Source organism: Megachile rotundata, chromosome 16 (assembly GCF_050947335.1).
Source record: "Megachile rotundata isolate GNS110a chromosome 16, iyMegRotu1, whole genome shotgun sequence".
NCBI lineage: Eukaryota > Metazoa > Arthropoda > Insecta > Hymenoptera > Megachilidae > Megachile > Megachile rotundata.
Window position 1 is genome coordinate 6,618,362 of NC_134998.1, and position 20,339 is coordinate 6,638,700.

The 20,339-nt window shown below is 39.0% G+C and overlaps 2 protein-coding genes and 1 long non-coding RNA gene across 11 annotated transcripts in view; 2 read left to right on the top strand and 1 right to left on the bottom strand.

The window, feature by feature from the left end:
* heph (polypyrimidine tract-binding protein 1 heph) overlaps nucleotides 1-20,339 on the top strand; it is a 483,336-nt gene that overhangs the window by 92,716 nt on the left and 370,281 nt on the right. For 5 of the 9 annotated variants that reach the window (XR_013041017.1, XM_076541298.1, XM_012283863.2 and 2 more), the window contains exon 1: nucleotides 9,122-10,125. The exons of 1 other annotated variant lie outside the window; for it this stretch is intronic. The gene's annotated coding sequence lies outside the window, so the exon portion shown is untranslated. Of the gene's footprint in view, nucleotides 1-9,121; nucleotides 10,126-20,339 lie in introns of those variants that run through there. 3 more of the 9 variants (XM_012283866.2, XM_076541304.1, XM_012283864.2) reach the window with 2 other exon arrangements.
* Nucleotides 994-5,959, top strand: LOC143266031 (uncharacterized). Its single transcript, XM_076541308.1, has 2 exons — nucleotides 994-4,185; nucleotides 4,247-5,959. The coding sequence occupies exon 2, from the start codon at nucleotides 5,273-5,275 to the stop codon at nucleotides 5,945-5,947; it is 675 nt and encodes a 224-aa protein (XP_076397423.1). The 5' UTR covers nucleotides 994-4,185; nucleotides 4,247-5,272; the 3' UTR covers nucleotides 5,948-5,959.
* On the bottom strand, nucleotides 14,309-17,597 carry LOC143266026 (uncharacterized). The gene is made up of 3 exons (XR_013040957.1): nucleotides 17,440-17,597; nucleotides 16,983-17,322; nucleotides 14,309-15,813 (listed from the first exon to the last, which is right to left on the bottom strand). It is a non-coding gene; the product is annotated as an uncharacterized LOC143266026 (long non-coding RNA).

Here is a 20,339-nt window from a genome sequence, read left to right on the forward strand (position 1 = left end):
TAAGTCTTCGTCGTGACTTCGCGACGCCACGTGAAAAGGCTTCTTGGTCAAACGGCGCCCACGATAAATCTTAATTCGCGCGATGAAAGCGGCGCTTAACGTTTCGCCGGCTGAGATATGGGCTTCCTTCTTTGTGTGCGTCCCGTGCGAAAAAGGAAAACAGGGAAATTGTCCTGCTGGAACAACCTCGTTTGCATATTTATTTCTGGTCTATTGAGTTGCTAGTTTCTTCAGGGTCAGATCGTGCGATTGCGGTACGCAGCGAGATCCAGCAGATAAGTACGTCAAATTAGAAAGGAAAAATACGGTGAATGATTCTCGTTAGTCTTTCAATATTAATCATTCTCTATTTTACTGCGTGAAATTGAAATTATGGATAATTACGTGAATGGAGTGGGGTATTTGAGAGGACTCTTGTTATATTGCCGAAAAGGGTGGTATAATAAATTAAGGCTTTTGCAAGATTTTTTCAAGATTTTTGCAACTGACCATGAAGTGAATTGGTTCAAGAAAGGATAACTGTCGAATGCTCAAGACGGCGATATAGTGAGAGTCTAGATTTTTGTCAAAATATTAATGTATTCTTTCACATGAGTTAACGTCTGAATTGAATCATTCAGAAAGGAAAAATATGTTCACTGATTCTCGTTAGTTAACTTCCAATGTTAATTATTCTCAATTTGAGAAGACTCTTGTTATATTGCCAAAAGAAGGTAGTATAATAAGTTAAGGCTTTTGCAAGGTTTTTGAATTGACCATGAAGTGAATTGGTTCAAGAAAGGATAACTGTCAAATTTTCAAGACGGCGATATAATGAGAGTCTAGATTTTTGTCAAAATATTAATGTATTCTTTCACATGAGTTAACGTCTGAATTGAATCATTCAGAAAGGAAAAGTGCGTTCACTGATTCTCGTTAGTCAAGGTCCAATGTTAATTATTCTCAATTTGAGAAGACTCTTGTTATATTGCCAAAAGAAGGTAGTATAATAAGTTGAGGCTTTTGCAAGGTTTTTGAATTGACCATGAAGTGAATTGGTTCAAGAAAGGATAACTGTCAAATTTTCAAGACGGCGATATAATGAGAGTCTAGATTTTTATCAAAATATTAATGTATTTTTTCACATGAGTTAACGTCTGAATTGAATCATTCAGAAAGGAAAAATATGTTCACTGATTCTCGTTAGTCAAGGTGCAATGTTAATTATTCTCAATTTGAGAAGACTCTTGTTATATTGCCAAAAGAAGGTAGTATAATAAAGTAAGGCTTTTGCAAGATTTTTTCAAGGTTTTTGTAATTGTTCATGAAGTAAATTGATTCACGAGAGGACAACTGTCAGATTCTCAAGACGGCGATATAACGAGAGTCTAGATTTTTATCAAAATATTAATGTATTTTTTCACACGAGTTAACGTCTGAATTGAATCATTCAGAAAGGAAAAATATGTTCACTGATTCTCGTTAGTCAAGTTCCAACATTAATTATCCTCAATTTGGGAAAACTCTTGTTATATTGCCAAAAGAAGGTAGTATAACAAATTAAGGCTTTTGCAAGATTTTTTCAAGGTTTTTGTAATTGTTCATGAAATAAATTGATTCAAGAAAGGATAACTGTCAGATTCCCAAAACGGCGATATAATGAGAGTTTACATATTTAGCATAATGTTAACATATTTTTTTACATGAAATCACTTGAATTATTCAGAAAGGAAAAATAGAAGAAGTGCAGACTTGCAGCCTCGTTTTCAATGAACCATTGTGAATGAACATTGCTGGCGGTCATTACACGCCAGCACATCGTTCCGCAGAGCGAATAGAGAACGTGTATTTTGGTACTCTTGCAGCGTGAAATAATAATTCATTACCTAACCTAGCCCAACCTCTACGTCGGTCGACAAACACGGAACAGTTTTATTTTCTTCTTTCAGGTTTATCGATCTCCGCGACGCGATGAATGTATTATATTATCGAGTTACCGTTTCGATACGTAGCGCGCAATCTCGCGGTAAAAAATGAAGTCCGCCCAATCGACTCGCGTTGTTTCCCCCGTAATAATGTTACCAATTTATCGGTAATTAAAGGCTGCCACGCGAAGCACGCCGGTATGCCGGTTTAATTAAACTTTTTCTTTATTGTTGCTGCCGATCGTTAAAACCGATGTAACGGGACCGAAACATCGCGAATTTCTGCGCCCCATTTTCCATCCCCCGGCAAATATTCCGACCTTTATCAAACGGAATTCCTTGTTTTTGTAACGACGAACATATTTTCGTCACGAATTTTGCCGTTCGATTTTGTCGTCATTTACCCGTCAATAATTTGCCGTTCAAATTCAGAAGTTGTTACGGTTAAAAGTACAATTACATTTATCAAATTAGTTTATAGATCACGGAAATTCGAAAGAGTATTCGAATTTTGCGATGGCGATGTATCATTAAATAAGTAAATTATTTTTTTAATAAAACATAGATGCAATTTTTTTAATAATTTGTTTTATAATTAGTGATGGATTATTACGTTTGTCCATTTTCACGGGGAGCCATTTTGACATCCACAGTTTCGATTTAGAACAGGTATCGCTGGCGCCACCGTCGCAGACACTCAGAAACCTGTTCGTGCAAATACGATTGCCTGCACGAGTTTACACGCGAAGGCCCATCCTTTGTGTATAGAACAAGGATTCTGTGGGTATGTTCCCATGCAGGAGCGTCTCAGGGCTGTAACTTTCTACTTTCAGAGCGCCCTTCGCAGACCCCACCTTTGGATATCAAAATTCTATACATCCTAGGTTAAATCGAATTAGTAAATCAGCGAGTTCTAATTATTTTCAAGAAAAATGGCGATGTGAGTGTTATTCATATATTGTCCTAACTGTCAGATGTCCACATCGTCTGCATTTTCCTTAGGAAAGCCTTGAGAGCCACTAACCTAACCTAACTTTTTAATGCCCACATTTCCAAATTCTCAAATCCTTGAAATACTAAATTGTAAGGAAAGTGAATGTTGGGATTCTTTCAACCATATCCACATTTTCCATAAGGAAGCCTCAGAAGCTTCTAAATAAACCTAACCTAGCTTAAACTAACTTAACTTTCCAATAACTTAACCTAACCTAATCTAATCTAACCTAACTTTCCAATAGCTTAACCTAACTTAATCTAATCTAACCTAACTTTACAATAGCTTAACCTAACCTAATCTAATCTAACCTAACTTTACAATAGCTTAACCTAACCTAATCTAATCTAACCTAACTTTACAATAGCTTAACCTAACCTAATCTAATCTAACCTAACATTCCAATAACTTAATCTAATCTAACCTAACTTTCTAATAGCTTAACCTAACCTAATTTAATCTAACCTAACATTCCAATAACCTAATCTAACCTAACTTTCCAATAACCTAAACTAACCTAACTTTCCAATAACCTAAACTAACCTAATTTTCCAATAACTTAACCTAACCTAACCAAACTTTCCAATAACTTAACCTTACCTAACTTTCCAATAACTTAACCTAACCTAACTTTCCAATAACATAAACTAACCTAACTTTCCAATAACCTAAACTAACCTAATTTTCCAATAACTTAACCTAACCTAACTTTCCAATAACTTAACCTTACCTAACTTTCCAATAACTTAATCTAACCTAACCTAACTTTCCAATAACCTAACCTTACTTTCCAATAACCTCACCTAACTTTCCAATAACTTAACCTAACTATCAAATGTCCATACCTCAAAATTCCCAAATTGTAAGTAAATACGAAACTGTTTTCCATATCCCAATTTCCCCCAGGGAAGCCTCGCAGCAGAGTGCACAACGTTATATAAATTTACTATTAACAAAAGCTTTTACGTAATTCGAATATTCGTATCCGTCAGTATCGCCTCGATATTTACCGTTGCGTAATACAAGTATATTGCATGCTTTTATGTAACTATTGCGCGATTTTAGCAAATTAGTTTTGAACGTAATAATTGGTTGACAACAGGCAGCGTTCAGGACAAATGTTTCGATCGCTGCTGCATCCTTGGGGAATTCCAAGAAACGCCAGGGACAGTGGCTTCGTTTTTTCTTCGAAACCGTCGGTGTTTCCTTATTTCGCCACTGGTCGCTTCTCGACTCGTCCGACTACTTAACCTAACCTCTTTGAGCCTTGTGCTGGATTAATAGAAGGTTCGTTGTATTTGAATTCTGATCATTCGTGATTTATAATGTAGGATTGTCGTTTTATTAGTTATAGACAAAACGGGGAAATGGACTGTTAGGGAAGGTAGGTGATCATTTAAAAATATAGAAATTTGGAAAGTGTGATATATATAAAGCTTGAAATTTGGTCTGCAATGCTGGACAATGTAGAAGTTTCTGATTGGTCAACTCGCAGAGTGGTCACCATGTCTGAAGGCACGGAGTGCGCGCGAAATTTGAAATACATTTTCAAGTATTTGTCATAATAATCAAATTATAAGTCCATTTTCAGTATATCTTGCGTCAATTCATATTTAATGCATGTACACATTTATTTTATACAAAGTTACTAAAAATTATTTTTGTTACAGAAAATTTTCATTATTCTATTATTGTAGGAATTCAATAAATGAAATTACTTCTGGAAGTTAAAAATTAATTAAATAATGAGTAAAACACCATTACAAGAATAATCTCTTCACAATTTTAATAATTAGCCTACCACAATGCGAACGATATCGTTCGTTTGATTGGATCTGGGTTACGCTCGCTAATTAGTCGCGAATTTTCGGCAGAAAATTGATGAAAGAGGCAAACGAACCGGGTATGGTACGATACCAGGCGGTTCATTGCAAAAGCGTTAAAATGTAACCGTTAATTAACAGACCGCTACGTCTTTCTTAACTTTTCCTTTCCATTTCCTGCCGGCTGTGTAATGCGAAGTCGTCTTGTTTACTTTAACAGTGAAAGGGGTTACTTCACTTACATTCATTGTTCGTTACAAGTTAAAATAAAGGGAATGGTGAAGCAACGAGTGAGAAATTGGATAATATTGGACTTGGAGGATTCTATAAGAATTTTAATGACATAGCAATTTATGCGGAGGCTTATGAAGTTCTGGGGGAGTATAGATGTGTTAAGGAGTGTAGAGACTGGGAATAGTGGAGACTCTGGAGTATATGGACTATAGGTGTTATAGACATTTTAGGAATGATGGAGACTCTGGGGACTAGCTGGACTCTAGAGCTACCATTGGTACTAGGACTCTGGGGACTACCAGATTTCTGGGGACACCATGGGTACTGGAGACTACCAGATCTCTGGAGTTACCATGGGTACTGAGGACTGCCAGGACTCTGGAGCTGCCATGGGTACTGAGGACTACCAGAACTGTGGGGCTACCATGAGTACTGGAGACTACCAGATCTCTAGGGCTACCATGGGTACTGGAGACTACCGAATCTCTGGAGCTATCATGGGCACTGGAGACTACCAGATCTCTAGGGCTACCATGGGTACTGGAGACTACCAGATCTTTAGGGCTACCATGGGTACTGGAGACTACCAGATCTCTGGAGCTATCATGGGTACTGAGGACTACCAGAACTGTGGGGATACCATGGGTACTGGACACTACCAGATCTCTAGGGCTACCATGGGTACTGGAGACTACCAGATCTCTAGGGCTACCATGGGTACTGGAGACTACCAGATCTCTGGAGCTATCATGGGTACTGAGGACTACCAGAACTGTGGGGCTACCATGACTCTGGATACTCCCTGGACTCCGGAGGCTATCAGGTCTCAAGAAACAATGGGGACTCTGTGGATCACCAGGACTATGGAGACCACTAGGGCTATACGAACCACTAGGACTATGAGGACCTATGAGGATTATAAGCACAAACACGTCAGATTAACATTGTACCTCAAGCAACAGAAAAATTGTAAAAATTTTTCAAAAGTATAGTGTCATATCAAATTCTATGAACTTATTTTACAAAGCCTTGTCTTTAAAAAAATACCAGTCAATTCAATGTCTTATGTTAAGTTAAGTCAGCCCCATACTTCGATCCTGAAATCAAAATGTCCTCTAAACAAAATGGCCGCCTCCCACGACTCCAAACATCATTCCATTAACATAAATCGAAACAACCTAAGAAAAAACCAATTTTTCTAAAGTGCCACGATGAGTCACCATTTTCCCATCTGAAACGTACAGCTTGAACCCGTGTCTAAGACCGATGAAGAAGAAAGGAGAATAAACTGTGAAAAAAAGAAAATATCGGGCATTCCGTAGCTGGAGGCGTATCTTCATCGAGTGTCTTCTAGCAAGCTGGGAGAGCAGCCGTGTGAAAAGGGCTTTACGTGTGCGAATCGCCGCCAGCGGAGACGCACGAGGGCCTTCTTTTCCTTTAGACCTGTACTTCCTCTCTTATGCAGGCTACCCCAACACAAAGCGGTGTTTTCTACGCGGCACGGAGCCACGCTGTGCAAGGTCTCTCGCGTTCGTTCCCCTCCCTTTGCCCCTAACCCCTCCCCCCTTCGCATCGCGCATCCACGCTGTTTCACAGTCGTCGTTCCTCTTTCTCATTCGCCCATTCTTTCTCAGGCCCTCATCGTGCCCTCTCGGTTCCTCACCTTGCCCAGTCGTGTATTTTTTTCGCCTATGCCAGTGGCGCTCAACTGGTACGCAGGTGATACGTTATACGATACTTTTATTGTCTATGCAGTCATTTTACATTTAAAGGTGCGGGCTCTCGGTAAATCCCCGCTGGATAATTTCATGTTGGTGCTATTTCATTCTTGTTAGTATTATCTCATGGTTGGTTTTATTTCACACAAATTACCATGCGAGTTCTCCCATCAAGGTCCATTTTCTACTACTGTCTCTAGAGCCCCAAAAGCAGGCAATTATCGAGCATGTAAAGTGTAACCAAATAAAAATTGATTCAAAGGAAACAGTTCTTGTAAATTAAATGATTTTTTTTATTGAATACTGTTAATTTTTACTTTCTCCAATTATTCTAAAACAAAATGGACGTCTTTTCATATGTATATCTTAGTGATTTAGCGCTGCTTTTACGTATTAAAAAATAGTTGAAAACCGCTGGAATATGCGACCGTGTGCATACACCGGGTGTCGAATGGGAATAGATTTGCACCGATTACTGTAATTAAGTATAGGTGAATTTGTAAAAGGGGACTTTATTCAAATGTCTTCAAACTGGGCGGGGTTATAGGAGCGTGTTGTCTACAATGCATTCATCGACTGAGACAAGGGGAATGACTCACCATTTGCATTATTCGTCATTGTTCAGTGCATGAAGTTCAAGGTTAACTTAGGCGCTGCTTCGAGATTTTTGGAACAAATTTCTGGTTTTGAACCTTGAATAAGTGACGAGAGCCCATGAAGGGAAACCTTGCCCTAGGTTCTCCCTAGCGCAAGTTCAGGGACTCCCCTCTTAATCAACGGAAGCCAGTGGCGAAAATATACTTCTTCACCGATATAGCGAGATCATAAATTCCACCCTTGTTGAAACATGACTATAGGTCCATATAAATTGCAGTTTCCTTATAAGACTACAGTTCCGAGTTTAACGATTTTTCGCATGAAGGCAATGGGTAAAAATCCGCGCGAAACAATCGCGGGTTTTAACGGGAGGACCGCCTCTTGGCAACCGACGACAGCTCCCACGAATCAGACAACAATAGACGAACAACAGCAACACCTTGCGTACCGGCAAAGTTTTCGCGTGTGCGAAACAGCATTACCGGCTTTCGAGTTTCGCGTCGTGAGACACCACCCCGTATAGGAGGTAGTGGCGGCGGTACACAGAGGGGCCGGGTGTATCGTGTGTCGATACACTAATACACATCACACAGATGGTCGCAGAGAAACGGAGAAAGGGTGCCAGACAGAGAAAGGGAAAGAACGAAGCAAGAAGAAGAAGAACAGGAGTAGTCGAGTCGAGTCGGCTGTTGCCGGCTGTGCGAGCTTCTCCCTCCCTTCGTTCTCTTGCCATCCCTCCCCGGCTTCGTCGCCCTACCCAGCATGGTCGCTTCAATCACCCCACGTCCCTCCGGCGAGTCGACATGTTTCCCCGTCTGACCCCTCCGCACCCTAAGGCTGCGTTCACAATACTAATTCTACATCTTGGGGGTGCTTCCATTTCACGTATGATTCCATATATTTCATGTGTGATTATTTCATATATTTCATGTGTGATTATTTCATATATTTCATGTATGATCATTCCATATATTTCACATATGATCATTGTATATATTTCACATATGATCATTCCATATATTTTACATATGATCATTGTATATATTTCACATATGATCATTCCATATATTTCACATATGATCATTGTATATATTTCACATATGATCGTTCCATATATTTCATGTATAATCATTCCATATATTTCACATATGTTCATTCCATATATTTCACATATGATCATTCCATATATTTCACATATGACCATTCCATATATTTCACATATGACCATTCCATATATTTTATATGACAAGTAACTAACTTTACATTACAAGTAATTAAGTTTAAGGACCAAATTCTATTTGTGGGTAATATTTTCAGGACTTAATTACAAGAATATAATTGAAAAATATAGGATTGAAGAATGGTAGGTCTGAGGATGTGTAAGAGTGTGAGGATTGAATGTGGTGATCACACTATTTGAGAAATTAATTACAAGAATGTAATTTAAAAATATAGGATTGAAGAATGGTAGGTCTGAGGATATGTAAGAATGTGAGGATTGAATGTGGTGATCACACTATTTTAGAAATTATTTACAAGAATGTAATTTAAAAATATAGGATTGAAGAATGGTAGGTTTGAGGATATGTAAGAACGTGAGGATTGAATGTGGTGATCATACTATTTGAGAAATTGATTACAAGAATGTAATTTAAAAATATAGGATTGAAGAATGGTAGGTTTGCGGATATGTAAGAATGTGAGGATTGAATGTTATCATGCTATTTGAGAAATTAATTACAAGAATGTAATTTAAAAATATATGTTTATTTTAAAATTTTTAAATTTGAAATATAAATTTTAAGTATAATTTTAAAAAATATATATTAAAATGCTATTTGAAAACTTGGGAACTTGGAGTGTGTTTAAAAGTGCAAACTTAGGACACCACGTGACTGAGGCAGCCATTTTGAAATGAGGGACTATACATGAGCATCACAATGTGATAAATTGAAAATGTGACAATTTGGAAGTGGAGATGTAAAATATAGATGAAAAGTTTATGAAATAAAAAAATTTGAAAGTATCAGAGATGAGTAATTCTGCTGAAGTGAAAACAATTGTGAACGCAGCCTATAGCAGCCGAGAGTCGAGTGGTCGTGTACGTCCTCCCCTCGTGTCCCTCGCCCATCGTCTCCTTTCCCCCTCTGATTCGTCGTCTCGCTCTACCCCTCTCCGTCCTCTACCCTCGGCTCCTCTCGTGGCGTGCCACGACTCGTGGCGAAGTTTTAGCGTCGCCTACCTCTACTCGTGGCGTGCCTACAATTCTTAGCCGGATCTATTACGCGCAGTTTTCGTGTTCGCGCGACGTTTCGTCCTCGCCAATTCGTTTTCTCTGCCCGTAACCTTCCTTTTTATCCAGCCGTTCGTCATCTGTTCACATATTTTTTTTTCGTAGCCGAGCGGAGTCAGTGTGTAATACGAGCCGAAATAGTGAAACGGTTTACGATTTTTTTTCACCACGCGGGTGTACCGGAAGAAAGATCTCGCCGGAAGTAACCCCCCACCAGTGTGCTGTAAGTGGCCGATCCGCGCCATCTCCTAACCTCCAAAAACGTTTTCGCGAGGCAAACCGCTGTTTCGTGACAAGCCAAACCGGGCAGCGGCTGCATCCTGCTCATCCGCGTGACGTTGTCTTCGATTCAATATTCAGCAGGCGTTCGCGCGTTCGTTCACTTCGCTTCGGTTTGTGCGTGGAAATCATCGATCTCCGGTTTTTCGCCGTTTGTGAACCGATAACGTTTTATTTGGTTTGTGCGGTTTTTTGTGTATTGTGCCAAGGATACGCCTCCATCTTTACGGAATTACGTTTTGGATACGATCTTCTCTGCCCGCCCGGTCCTACCGTTCGCACGGTGAGTAACGGAAATTGTTTTATGACAAGCAAAGCCGAGCTCGCGACGATGCTCGGCGCGCGCGTGCTCCGAAATCCGTGAGTGTACGCGCGTACCCCACCGTCTGTGAGTTTCAAGGGCGCATGTCCAACGACCATTCGCCGACGCTTCGTTCAAACGTAACGTCTCTTTTCTTTTTTTTTTTCGCTCACAGGTAACTACGCCGTATTCGCATCGCCGTGTTTTTGTTCGTGGCGCGGCGTCGTTAACCCGCTCCGTTTTCTCGCGCACGATTGTCCGGCAACTTTTGTTCGCGTCTAGGTCACGATTACTGGCGTCGATCCTGGAAATCATAATATTTGCTTCGCTTCGGGTGTTTACGTTCGCGCGCTCGTCATTCGTTCACACACGCGCGCTTCGTTACGCGCCAAAACTTTGCCGAATTTTTACACCGGTTTCCTTTCTTACAACTTTTCGAACATCGATGTTTGAATCGAAAATTAATTTTGTCGATAATTTTATCGATAATTGGTAGTTAGGTCTGTAATGTACATAATTTTGTCGCCCGATTTTAATGTTTAGATTGTCAACATTAGGTGGTTTGAATCTAACCTCTTTACTTGACAGATTTAAATGACAAGTATGAGGTAAACATTAAAGTTTAATAAACAAATTTAATTGGTAAAATGTTGCGTCGTGGGCTTTCATAAATTTTCTCAATATTAGATGTTCATAAATATTAAGATACATAATAATAAAATATTAAGCTACATAATAACAATAAAATATTAAGCTACAGTACTCGACAGCCACGCGTCGATGTTTGAATTTCGCGCGCTTCGTGCAACGTTCAAATTCAAACGTTTTTTAAACGTTTCAATTGAAACAGAGTCTAAGTAATTACAGACAGTATCTCAATTATATTTTATGATGAATTTAAGCTTATTATACAGTTGAAATAATACCCAGGTATTCTAATGACTATAATAAATATTAATGTTGGCTCGATATCTATGCTTTGAAACTACTATACAGCGCGTGTATCATTTGTATCCAGATCTTTATATCATATTGCTCTGCAAAATGCTTAATTTCTTGCACCACTGCACAACTTAGTTTACGAATACAAATTTAGCATTTGCTCAACCATAACGTATATCTTTCCAAGTAGATTTACGATTGTACCATCATTTTCGAAGTCTGCCAAGTGTCAAATAAATCATGTTGACGTTAACAATTCCTTCAAGCATGCAAAAGTATTCGACTTTACAAATATACCGACCACTTCCTCCTAAAACTCTCTCGTAATCCTCGCCCGTGACCAAACTACCTTCTTACTTTCTCGATTTCCCTTACGAAACAGCCTCGGTCTTTGATGATACTAGCCTTGGTATACTACCATTATAGTTTTTTTGTGCAATCATTAGATCACTCTACGAGTAATGTTCTTTCTACTTTACTTTTGTGTATCTTGTGACTCATGTCGGAAATTAAAAAATTTTTTAGGTTTCTGGTGGGTAGATTCTCAAATTTTATAAATTTTCTTGCTTTCAGATTTCTAAGAAGGGTCTGTATATTATTAAATGACAAATCTAGTATATTGCCGAATTTTCTATTTCAAGTCTACTATATCGCCAAATTTTGAAACTACTAAATTTTAGGATCTACAAGATTTAAATTCCCAAAATTTATAAATCCAAATTATTATAATATACAAATCTACATATATCGCCGAATTTTCTATATCTCCAAATCTCCTCTGTCCCCGAATTTTCCACATACTTAAAGCTCTATCTTCGAATTTCCTGCATCCCCAAATTGCTATATTGCTATATTGCCGAATTTCCTATCTCCCCGAATTTCTCATATCCCCAAAGCTTTATTTTCGAATTTCCTATATCTCCAAATTTCCTATATCGCCGAATTTCATATATTGCCGAATTTCGCATATCGCCGAATTTTCTCTATCCTCAAATTCCCTATATATCCGAATTTTCTACATTCCTAAAGCTTTATTTTTGAATTTCCTATATCGCCGAATTTCATATATTGCCGAATTTCGTATATCGCCGAATTTTCTCTATCCTCAAATTCCCTATATATCCGAATTTTCTACATTCCTAAAGCTTTATTTTCGAATTTTCTATATCGCCGAATTTCATATATCGCCAATTCCCTATATTGCCGAATTCCCTACATCCCCAAATTAAATTTCTACCTTCTCAAACCCTCAATCCCAAATTTCCAAGATTTTCAAATCCTAAATATCCAAATCCCCAAATTTGCTATATTGCCGAATTTCCTATATCACCAAATTCCCTATATTGCCGAATTCTCTACATCCACAAATTAAATTTCCAACTTCTCAAACCCCCAAACTCTAAGTTCCAAAATTTTCAAATCCTAAATATCCAAATCCCCAAATTTGCTATATTGCCGAATTTCCTATATCGCCATATTCCCTATATAGCTGAATTCCCAACATCCACAAATCAAATTTCCAACTTCTCAAACCCCCAATTCCGAATTTCCAAGATTTTCAAATCCTAAATATCCAAATCCCCAAATTTGCTATATTGCCGAATTTCCTATATCGCCAAATTCCCTATATCGCCGAATTCCCTACATCCACAAATTAAATTTCCAACATCTCAAACCCCCAATCCCAAATTTCCAAGATTAACAAATCCCAATTATCCAAATCCCCAATTTTGCTATATTGCCGAATTCGCTAATTTCCTACAACCCCAAATTTCTAACATCTCTCAAATCTCGAACTCTCAATCCCAATATTCCCAAAATTCCTAAATACGAAAAATCTCCAGACTCGATTTTCCGAATTTCCGTTCGCAGAACCACAAACAGGTCTAAGATCACCGGACTTATCGTAGCATTAGGGTAGTATACTTAACCACTTACTCGTAATCCTCTTTCAGTCCTTCTTTCAGGTCAGTTCCTACCGCAAAACAGTCCGAACAGAAGGCCAGAACTGATCGATACTTTTCCACCCACGTGGGCGCTTGTACGAGGGTATTGGACCCATTGGTTAGCGTGGTCGCGTACACGCGATGAGTTCGAGGAACCAACAGACACAGAAGTCGCCGTTTCCACGATAAAGCCTCGTGTAACTGTACGCTACGAGGGCAGCATTTTTACGCCCACTACACACCGAGTAATCACAGATATCGTGGGGTCGCTAATAACAATTTAATGGGTCAAAAGCGGACGAACGCCCCGAGATAATTCTGGCTAATTGACATCGCCGATATCGTGCAGCATTAACGAACAATCAAATGGGAGAAATTTATGAATGGACAGTTCATTGGCGATGATTAGAATTTCCATGAACTCACTTTGATAACGGATTTAACAAAAATTTTCCAGAGGTTTAATTGTTAAAGTCACGGGTTTGTTAGCGGTTGGTTTGTTAATTCAGAATTTGGCAAAAATGCCAGAAATTGTCTCGTTATGCTAAATGATCGTGATTGAAATAATTAGAGTGGAATTAATGAAATATTCCCGATAACGGATCATTTTAAAATACGTTTAACACCTTGTAATTAATGAACGATGTCGCGGATGTTTTGCGCGATCCCCAGCAATTTTGGAACGCTAGAAATTCATTTCGGATGCTATTGAAATAAATAGAATATCCGAAATATTACACGCGCACGTCGAACGGTGATATCGCAAATTAATTTAATACATTCAACGCGATGTACATAATTAGTGACTTAATTGAATCTCTGTATCCAACTAAATTAACCTCGTTAAATAAAAACATTAATTGCTCTTCAAAAATTCGTTAAAAAAATGTTCCTTTTACTCGGCGAAAGATAAATAAAAAAATTGCTCGCGTATGCGGGAAACTTTCGGATCTCTGGATAATTAACGGAACAAAACCTAACAAGTTTCGACACACGATTCGCTGAGAAGTTTGCTTTCAGTTCGCCTAGAAATAGTTTCGATTATTAATATCGTCCAAAATTTCACTGGAGAACGGAGTATCTGGCAGCTACTAATTTTAGACAGTATTTCCTTAGCAGGTGCTCGTAAAGCAACTTCGGCATCATTTTTTTATGAAGCCGAAACTATAAAGCGGACGAAAGAGTTAATTTATTTCTTTATTCAGAAATACAGTTCATAATAAAAGTTAGAAGTTCAGTTTTGAGCTAACAAATTCAATATATTACTATATGTTACTATTTGTTGTGTTATCTGCTACTTCATTAAATTTATTAGCTGTGCAAGAAAAATAAAAAAAAAGGTCCAAAATAAATTTCAAGTTCCTCTCTAAATAATTGCAATTTTTGCCCGAAAATATCTATCAGGGTCTTTCCAAGAAAAGTCGATGAAAACCCTTTGTTCGACCCATCTGGGTCAGTCAAGAATAATGGACAGTGTTCAACACAAATTTGACCAAGGTGGGCTCTGTTTTGATCGAAAATTGAGGGGGCGTTTGTTGCAACCGCAATTTACCTCGCACGAAGACGGTCGATGTCGATCTGGCTCGCAATAACGACGCCATTGTCAATAGAAACTGGCTTTAAACCGGCAATCAGAGCGTACCTTCCTGCAAGTTAAACACGTTCGCATCGCGTATTGCGTTAGAGCGGTTGTCGGCCAAAGAAACTCTTTGTACGTAACAGCCTCTTCGACGATTAGAAACTGTGTCTTTTGCGTTGCTTTTCACCAGGCTTCTTCCTTGACGAGGAATTTATCGGACGGAATCGTGAAACAATTGTAGGGACCTCAAAATATAGCTTGGATGTATATTTTATGTTTGTTAGGTCAGTATTTTTGTTTGGGAAATTCGTAACTTTCGGTTTGTTAGTTTTGTTGGCTTTTTTTGCTTGTTGCGGGTAGTTTTCGTGTGTTGTAGAGTCATTTCTGGGTTTGTAGGTTGTTTTCGAATGTTGTCAGCCATTTCCGTATATTTTCGACCATTTTTGGACGTTACCGATCATTTTTGGACGTTAGCGGTCATTTTTGGACGTTGTCGGTCATTTTCGTGCGTCTTCGGGCATTTTCGTACCTTCTCGGCCATCTTCGTACGTCTTCGGCCATTTTCCTACTTTCTCGGCCATCTTCGTGCGTCTTTGGCCATTTTCGTACCTTCTCGGCCATCTTCGTACGTCTTCGGTCATTTTCGTACACTAGCGGCCATTTTCGTACGTTGTCGGCCATTTTGTGCACGATCAGCCATCATTTCTCTCCCTCATCGCTCAAGATTTAGTTTTGAAACACTTTTCTTTCGAACAAAAAGAAATATCAAAGAAATTTTTCACTTCTAAAGAGGTATAATACATACTTAAACAAAATAAATCCATACAGAGAATTTTATTAAGTAAAAAATAACTTTCAAGGCTAAGAATTGAAGAGTTCCTTTAATAAAATGTTCCTTGAATAAAATTCCTTTACATAAAAATTGTATAAACCAAATATTAGAATATTAGAATATTAGAACTGTCTCCGTCATAAAATTTAAAAATGAGCGATCTAATCGTAAGAATTCGTCCGAATTCATCCGCCAAGAATATTCAACCAGTTTCGAAGCTCCGTCTGCGTTCCTCGACTGAAATTCCCCAGAACACCGGAGAAACCGGTTCCACGTGGCTGCTACCGCGATGGGGTCCACACCGTTGCAACAAGGGACGTCCAGTAACAAAAAGCGTCCATGGGCATCGAAACAGGTGGCCCCTGCGTCATCTGGGAAAATAACTTTCAGTTTCATTGGGGCATTTGACTGGAGTCATCGTTTATACGTAACGCGACACGAATCGTTGAGATATGGGTCGTTTTGATAAGACACCAGATTCACGAGCTACGATTGCGGCTGTGCTACAGTCATCAAATGTTAAATTCCTCTCTTGCTAATGTTAACTGGCATTTTATCGTTGTACGAGGTTACTAGTGGTTTATATGATGCTTTTATTTATTTAGGTTAGGTGGTTCTGCTGGTTATTTCAGTTAGGTTGTGTTAGGTTATTATTAGATGGGTTTCGTTTTAAGGTAGGTCTAATTCTTAGTTTGGTCTCATTCAAAGTTAAGTCTAAGCTAGATTCAGTTTTAAGCTAGGTCTGTTAGTTTGGTCTCAATCTAAGTTAGGTCTGATTCTAAGCTAGGTCTCATTCTTAGTTTGGTCTCATTTTAAGCTAGGTCTAATTCTAAGTTTGCTCTCATTCTAAGTTAAGTCCAAGCTAGATCCAGTTCTAAGCTAGGTCCAATTCTTAGTTTGGTCTCAATTTAAGTTAGGTCTGATTCTAAGCTAGGACTCATTCTAAGTTGAGTTTAAGCTAGATCCAGTTCTAAGCTAGGTCCAATTCTTACTTTGGTCCCAATTTAAGTTAGGCCTGATTCTAAGTTAGGTCTAATTCTAAGTTAAGTCTAAGCTAGATTCAGTTCTAAGCTAGAGCCAATTCTTAGTTTGGTCTCAATTTATGTTAGGTCTGATTCTTAGCTAGGACTCATTCTAAGTTTGGTCCCATTCTAAGTTAGGTCTAATTCTAAGTTTGCTCTCATTCTAAGTTGAGTCTAAGCTTGATCCAGTTCTAAGCTAGCTCCAATTCTTAGTGTGCTCTCATTCTAAATTAGGTCTAATTTTAAGCTAGGTCTAACTCTAAATTTGGTCTCATTTACGAATGAGTGACGTTTGAAATGGATGTGGATCTCCATCTTGTAAGACATGATACTCTTTTTCTATCAGACATCACAAGTGGTTCTATGATTTACTTTAGTTAGGTTATGTGACTGTTTCATTATCTTTGAAGTTAGGCTTCATTTATGAATGAGTGACGTTTGAAATCGACATAGAGGTACATGTTGCGAGACATGATTTTGTTCTTCTATCATTTATCAGAAGTGGTTCTATCATTTACTTCAGTTAGGTTATGTGACTGTTTCATTATCTTTGAAGTTAGGCTTCATTTATGAATGAGTGACGTTTGAAGTCGACATAGAGGTACATGCTGCGAGACATGATTTTGTTCTTCTATCATTTATCAGAAGCGGTTCTATCATTTACTTCAGTTAGGTTATGTGACTGTTTCATTATCTTTGAAGTTAGGCTTCATTTATGAATGAGTGATTTTTGAAATCGACATAGATGTCTCATCTCTCATGTGGTTGTTCAGGTCCATCGTGGTTGTGTAAAGTTAGGTTCTTTTGAAATGAACACAGAGAGTTGTTGAAGTTTTGTCATCTTGTTTAACGTCACTCCTATAAAACACGTTGAACATTAAAGAACTATAACATCAGTTTACCAAGAACAAATGTTCAAATCCTAAAATACATGTGGACAATTTTCCCCGCGGGCCACTGTGCAAATTAACATACATACGAAACGCGTGTATGCGTTGCTTGAAGTTTCCAGTACGATTTTATTTGGCAAAAAAATAATTTAAAACGACAAAAGAAAAACACACAGAGAGGAATAATTAAATAAACCGTCGGTTTATACTGCGGTCGCGGCTCTCGATAATAACACTCTCGTCCCGAACCTCTCGGCCCCCCTTTTCAAACGGCCTCCCCCCCGGATTAATTTATTTCCCCCGTTCCTCTTTGTTCCGTTTAATCACATTGCGCCATTGAAATGCGTGGTCGCAGTAAAAACAGCATTTTCGTGCTGGCCCGTTGATAAATTGAATTTAACCGATGATCGGAGCACCGGGATCAAATATTTATTACGTGTACACCGGTCGCGTTTACTATTTTGTCTCGCGCCCCCGCCGTTATTTAGGTTGCTCTCGTATCGATTGCAACCTATCGAATCGTTCTGCCCGACCCGGTAACTATCAATTTCCATCGAACCAACGACATAATCCAAACGATCTACCGGTTGCTACAAAATTAGGGAAATCTCCTAGGAAGGGCTTGACTGACATTTCTCTTTATTTGCAATAATTCTGTCTCTTTGAATATTTTGTGGTTACTTATGTGGTCACTGGATAAGTGGACGCTGGACTTCCTTTGGGAAATCAAGTCTAATTGTTGACGAGCGTAGAGAGACATGGGATCCATTTGCTGTATTTTCTGGAACCTGAACGTCTACATTACGTTATGAGGAGACATGGGGTCTCCATTTGTTGTATTACCTTCTCCACATGTCCTAAAGTCTGAACGTCCTCACCACGGTTCTTCGGCTCTTTAGGTTATTTAGGTGTATTCCAAGTGTGAGGGATCCTTGGACCCATTTTGTCTGATAGGTTTCATCAAGATTCTAGAACAACACATAGGTGTTCTTCAATTCTAACTTTCTGGGTGAAGGTATCTCTGGATTTGCGGAGTCCCTGATTCTTTAGACTCCAACATTTCTTAAGGATTCTAAGTGATTCTCCTGAAGAAGGATTCTCCTTCAACTTCTTAGACTGCCTAGGATTGCCAGATGTATTGAACTCTTGCGTTTCGTACTTCCTAGCTCCTAGAACCACTCAGAGTCCCTTGTAGTCTTCCCATTCCTTGTAGTCATCTCTTAGATTTCTGTTTTGCTTGAAGTCTCTAAGTCCTTTGTAACAGGTACCCCTACCTTTATCTTCCTTCTTGATTCATCTTTCCTCTTCAAACGTCGATCTCTAGATTTATAGGTTTCTATATATACACTCATCCGTAGTTAATTTATTAAAAAGAATGCACTGTCATAAGATGTTACCAGATATTTTTAGATGACCATGCAATTCGCCAGCCACGCAAAGGAAAAAACAACTTTTTTCACTTGCGTAGTTCCATGTTATTGAATCTGGATGCCGTCCAGTTTACACTCGCCGATATCGCATTAATTGTACAGGGAAAAACGAAGAAAAAAACGTCGAAATGAATGGCTGTCCTCGTACGAGGCCTTGGGACTCGCTATTTTCGTTGCCATTGGTTCTATCGATGTTATGTCTTCGTCAAATATAACAAAATAGAAATAGAATTCGAAAACTTGTTAGCCTCGGTGAAAGTGTTGGACGCGGTAATGAATGTAGGTACCAGAAATTTATTGAGTTGTTTATCATTTCGGAGACAATTTTGAATGATTGGGAAAGAGGATGTTAGGTTTGAATGTGGAACATCTTTGAAATTGGAGAATTTGACATTTTATTATCTAGATATGTGGTGTTATTTTTGTTGGTCATTTAGTGATTCCATGTACTGTTGCCAACCCAGTGGCGCATGGCCCAGCTGTTTAGAGCTACCATCAGAATAGAAAAATGGACGCCTTTTTCGGTATAGTGGCTCACACCAATTAGACCAAAAATGACAGTCGGCAAACGTCTCGAGATAGCGCGAATCGCGTCCAGCAGTTATGGTCATTATTCTTATTTGCCGAAATGTAACTGGAAGTGTTCTCGGTGGTTAGGTGGAGCGAGTGGCTTCTTTTACTCTGGCTCGACCTACGCGCCAACTCCTGGCTTGTCTACAGTAGAGACTGTGATGATCCAAGGGAACGTAGGGATCCTGGGAAGCTAGGAAATATGGCGATTCCGAGGACTGTGAGAATCTGGGGAATTCGGGAACTGTAGAGAATGTGGGAATGTGGGGACCTGGGGATCCGAGGGACTGTGGACTGTGGAGGTCCTAGCGAACTTGGCACTGGAGACTGAAACTGTGGATATATAGGGAATCTGGGGGTCTGGAACTGTGGAGACTCTGGGGACCATGGGAACTGGGTATCCTAGCCTATAGTTTTCAGGGAATATTGAATGTGGGGATGTGGGAACCTGGGGAGCCGTAGGACTTATGACAGCCATAGGACATGTGGAGGTCCTAGCGAAGTTAGAGGTACTGTAGCTAACTAGAGGAACTATAGGAACTCTGAGTAACCTATAGTTCTCAAGGAATAAATATTATAACCTAGAAATCTCCCTAATATATTCTAGCTTATGGTTCGACCTCACGCGTCATCTCCTAGTTAAACTACACTAGAAGCGCAATTTTTTTCTATCCAACAACTTCATTACATCACAACGATGCGGCTTAATGATAGACGTCGTCTGAGAAGTCCCGATGGCGTTCAGAGATTTCTGTGTTACCGCGCTTCCTAATTATCCAGTTAAACGAAACACATAAGGCCGGTTATTACAACCAGTCCAATAACTTCTCCCCTCCAGATAGGCAAAATAAATAATAGTACACGGTAATAAATGTCGTCGTTTGTTCTTTGGACGATAAGAACACCCGATAACAACCAGTTCCCGCGTATTTCTAACGACGTGGATTTTGTTCAATTACCGCGATGATGTAGCTGGTTTCGCTCC

What these genes read in the sequence shown, in the direction of transcription:
- LOC143266031 (XM_076541308.1), top strand. Translation starts at nt 5,273, where the DNA reads ATGGGTACTGGAGACTACCAGATCTCTGGAGTTACCATGGGTACTGAG.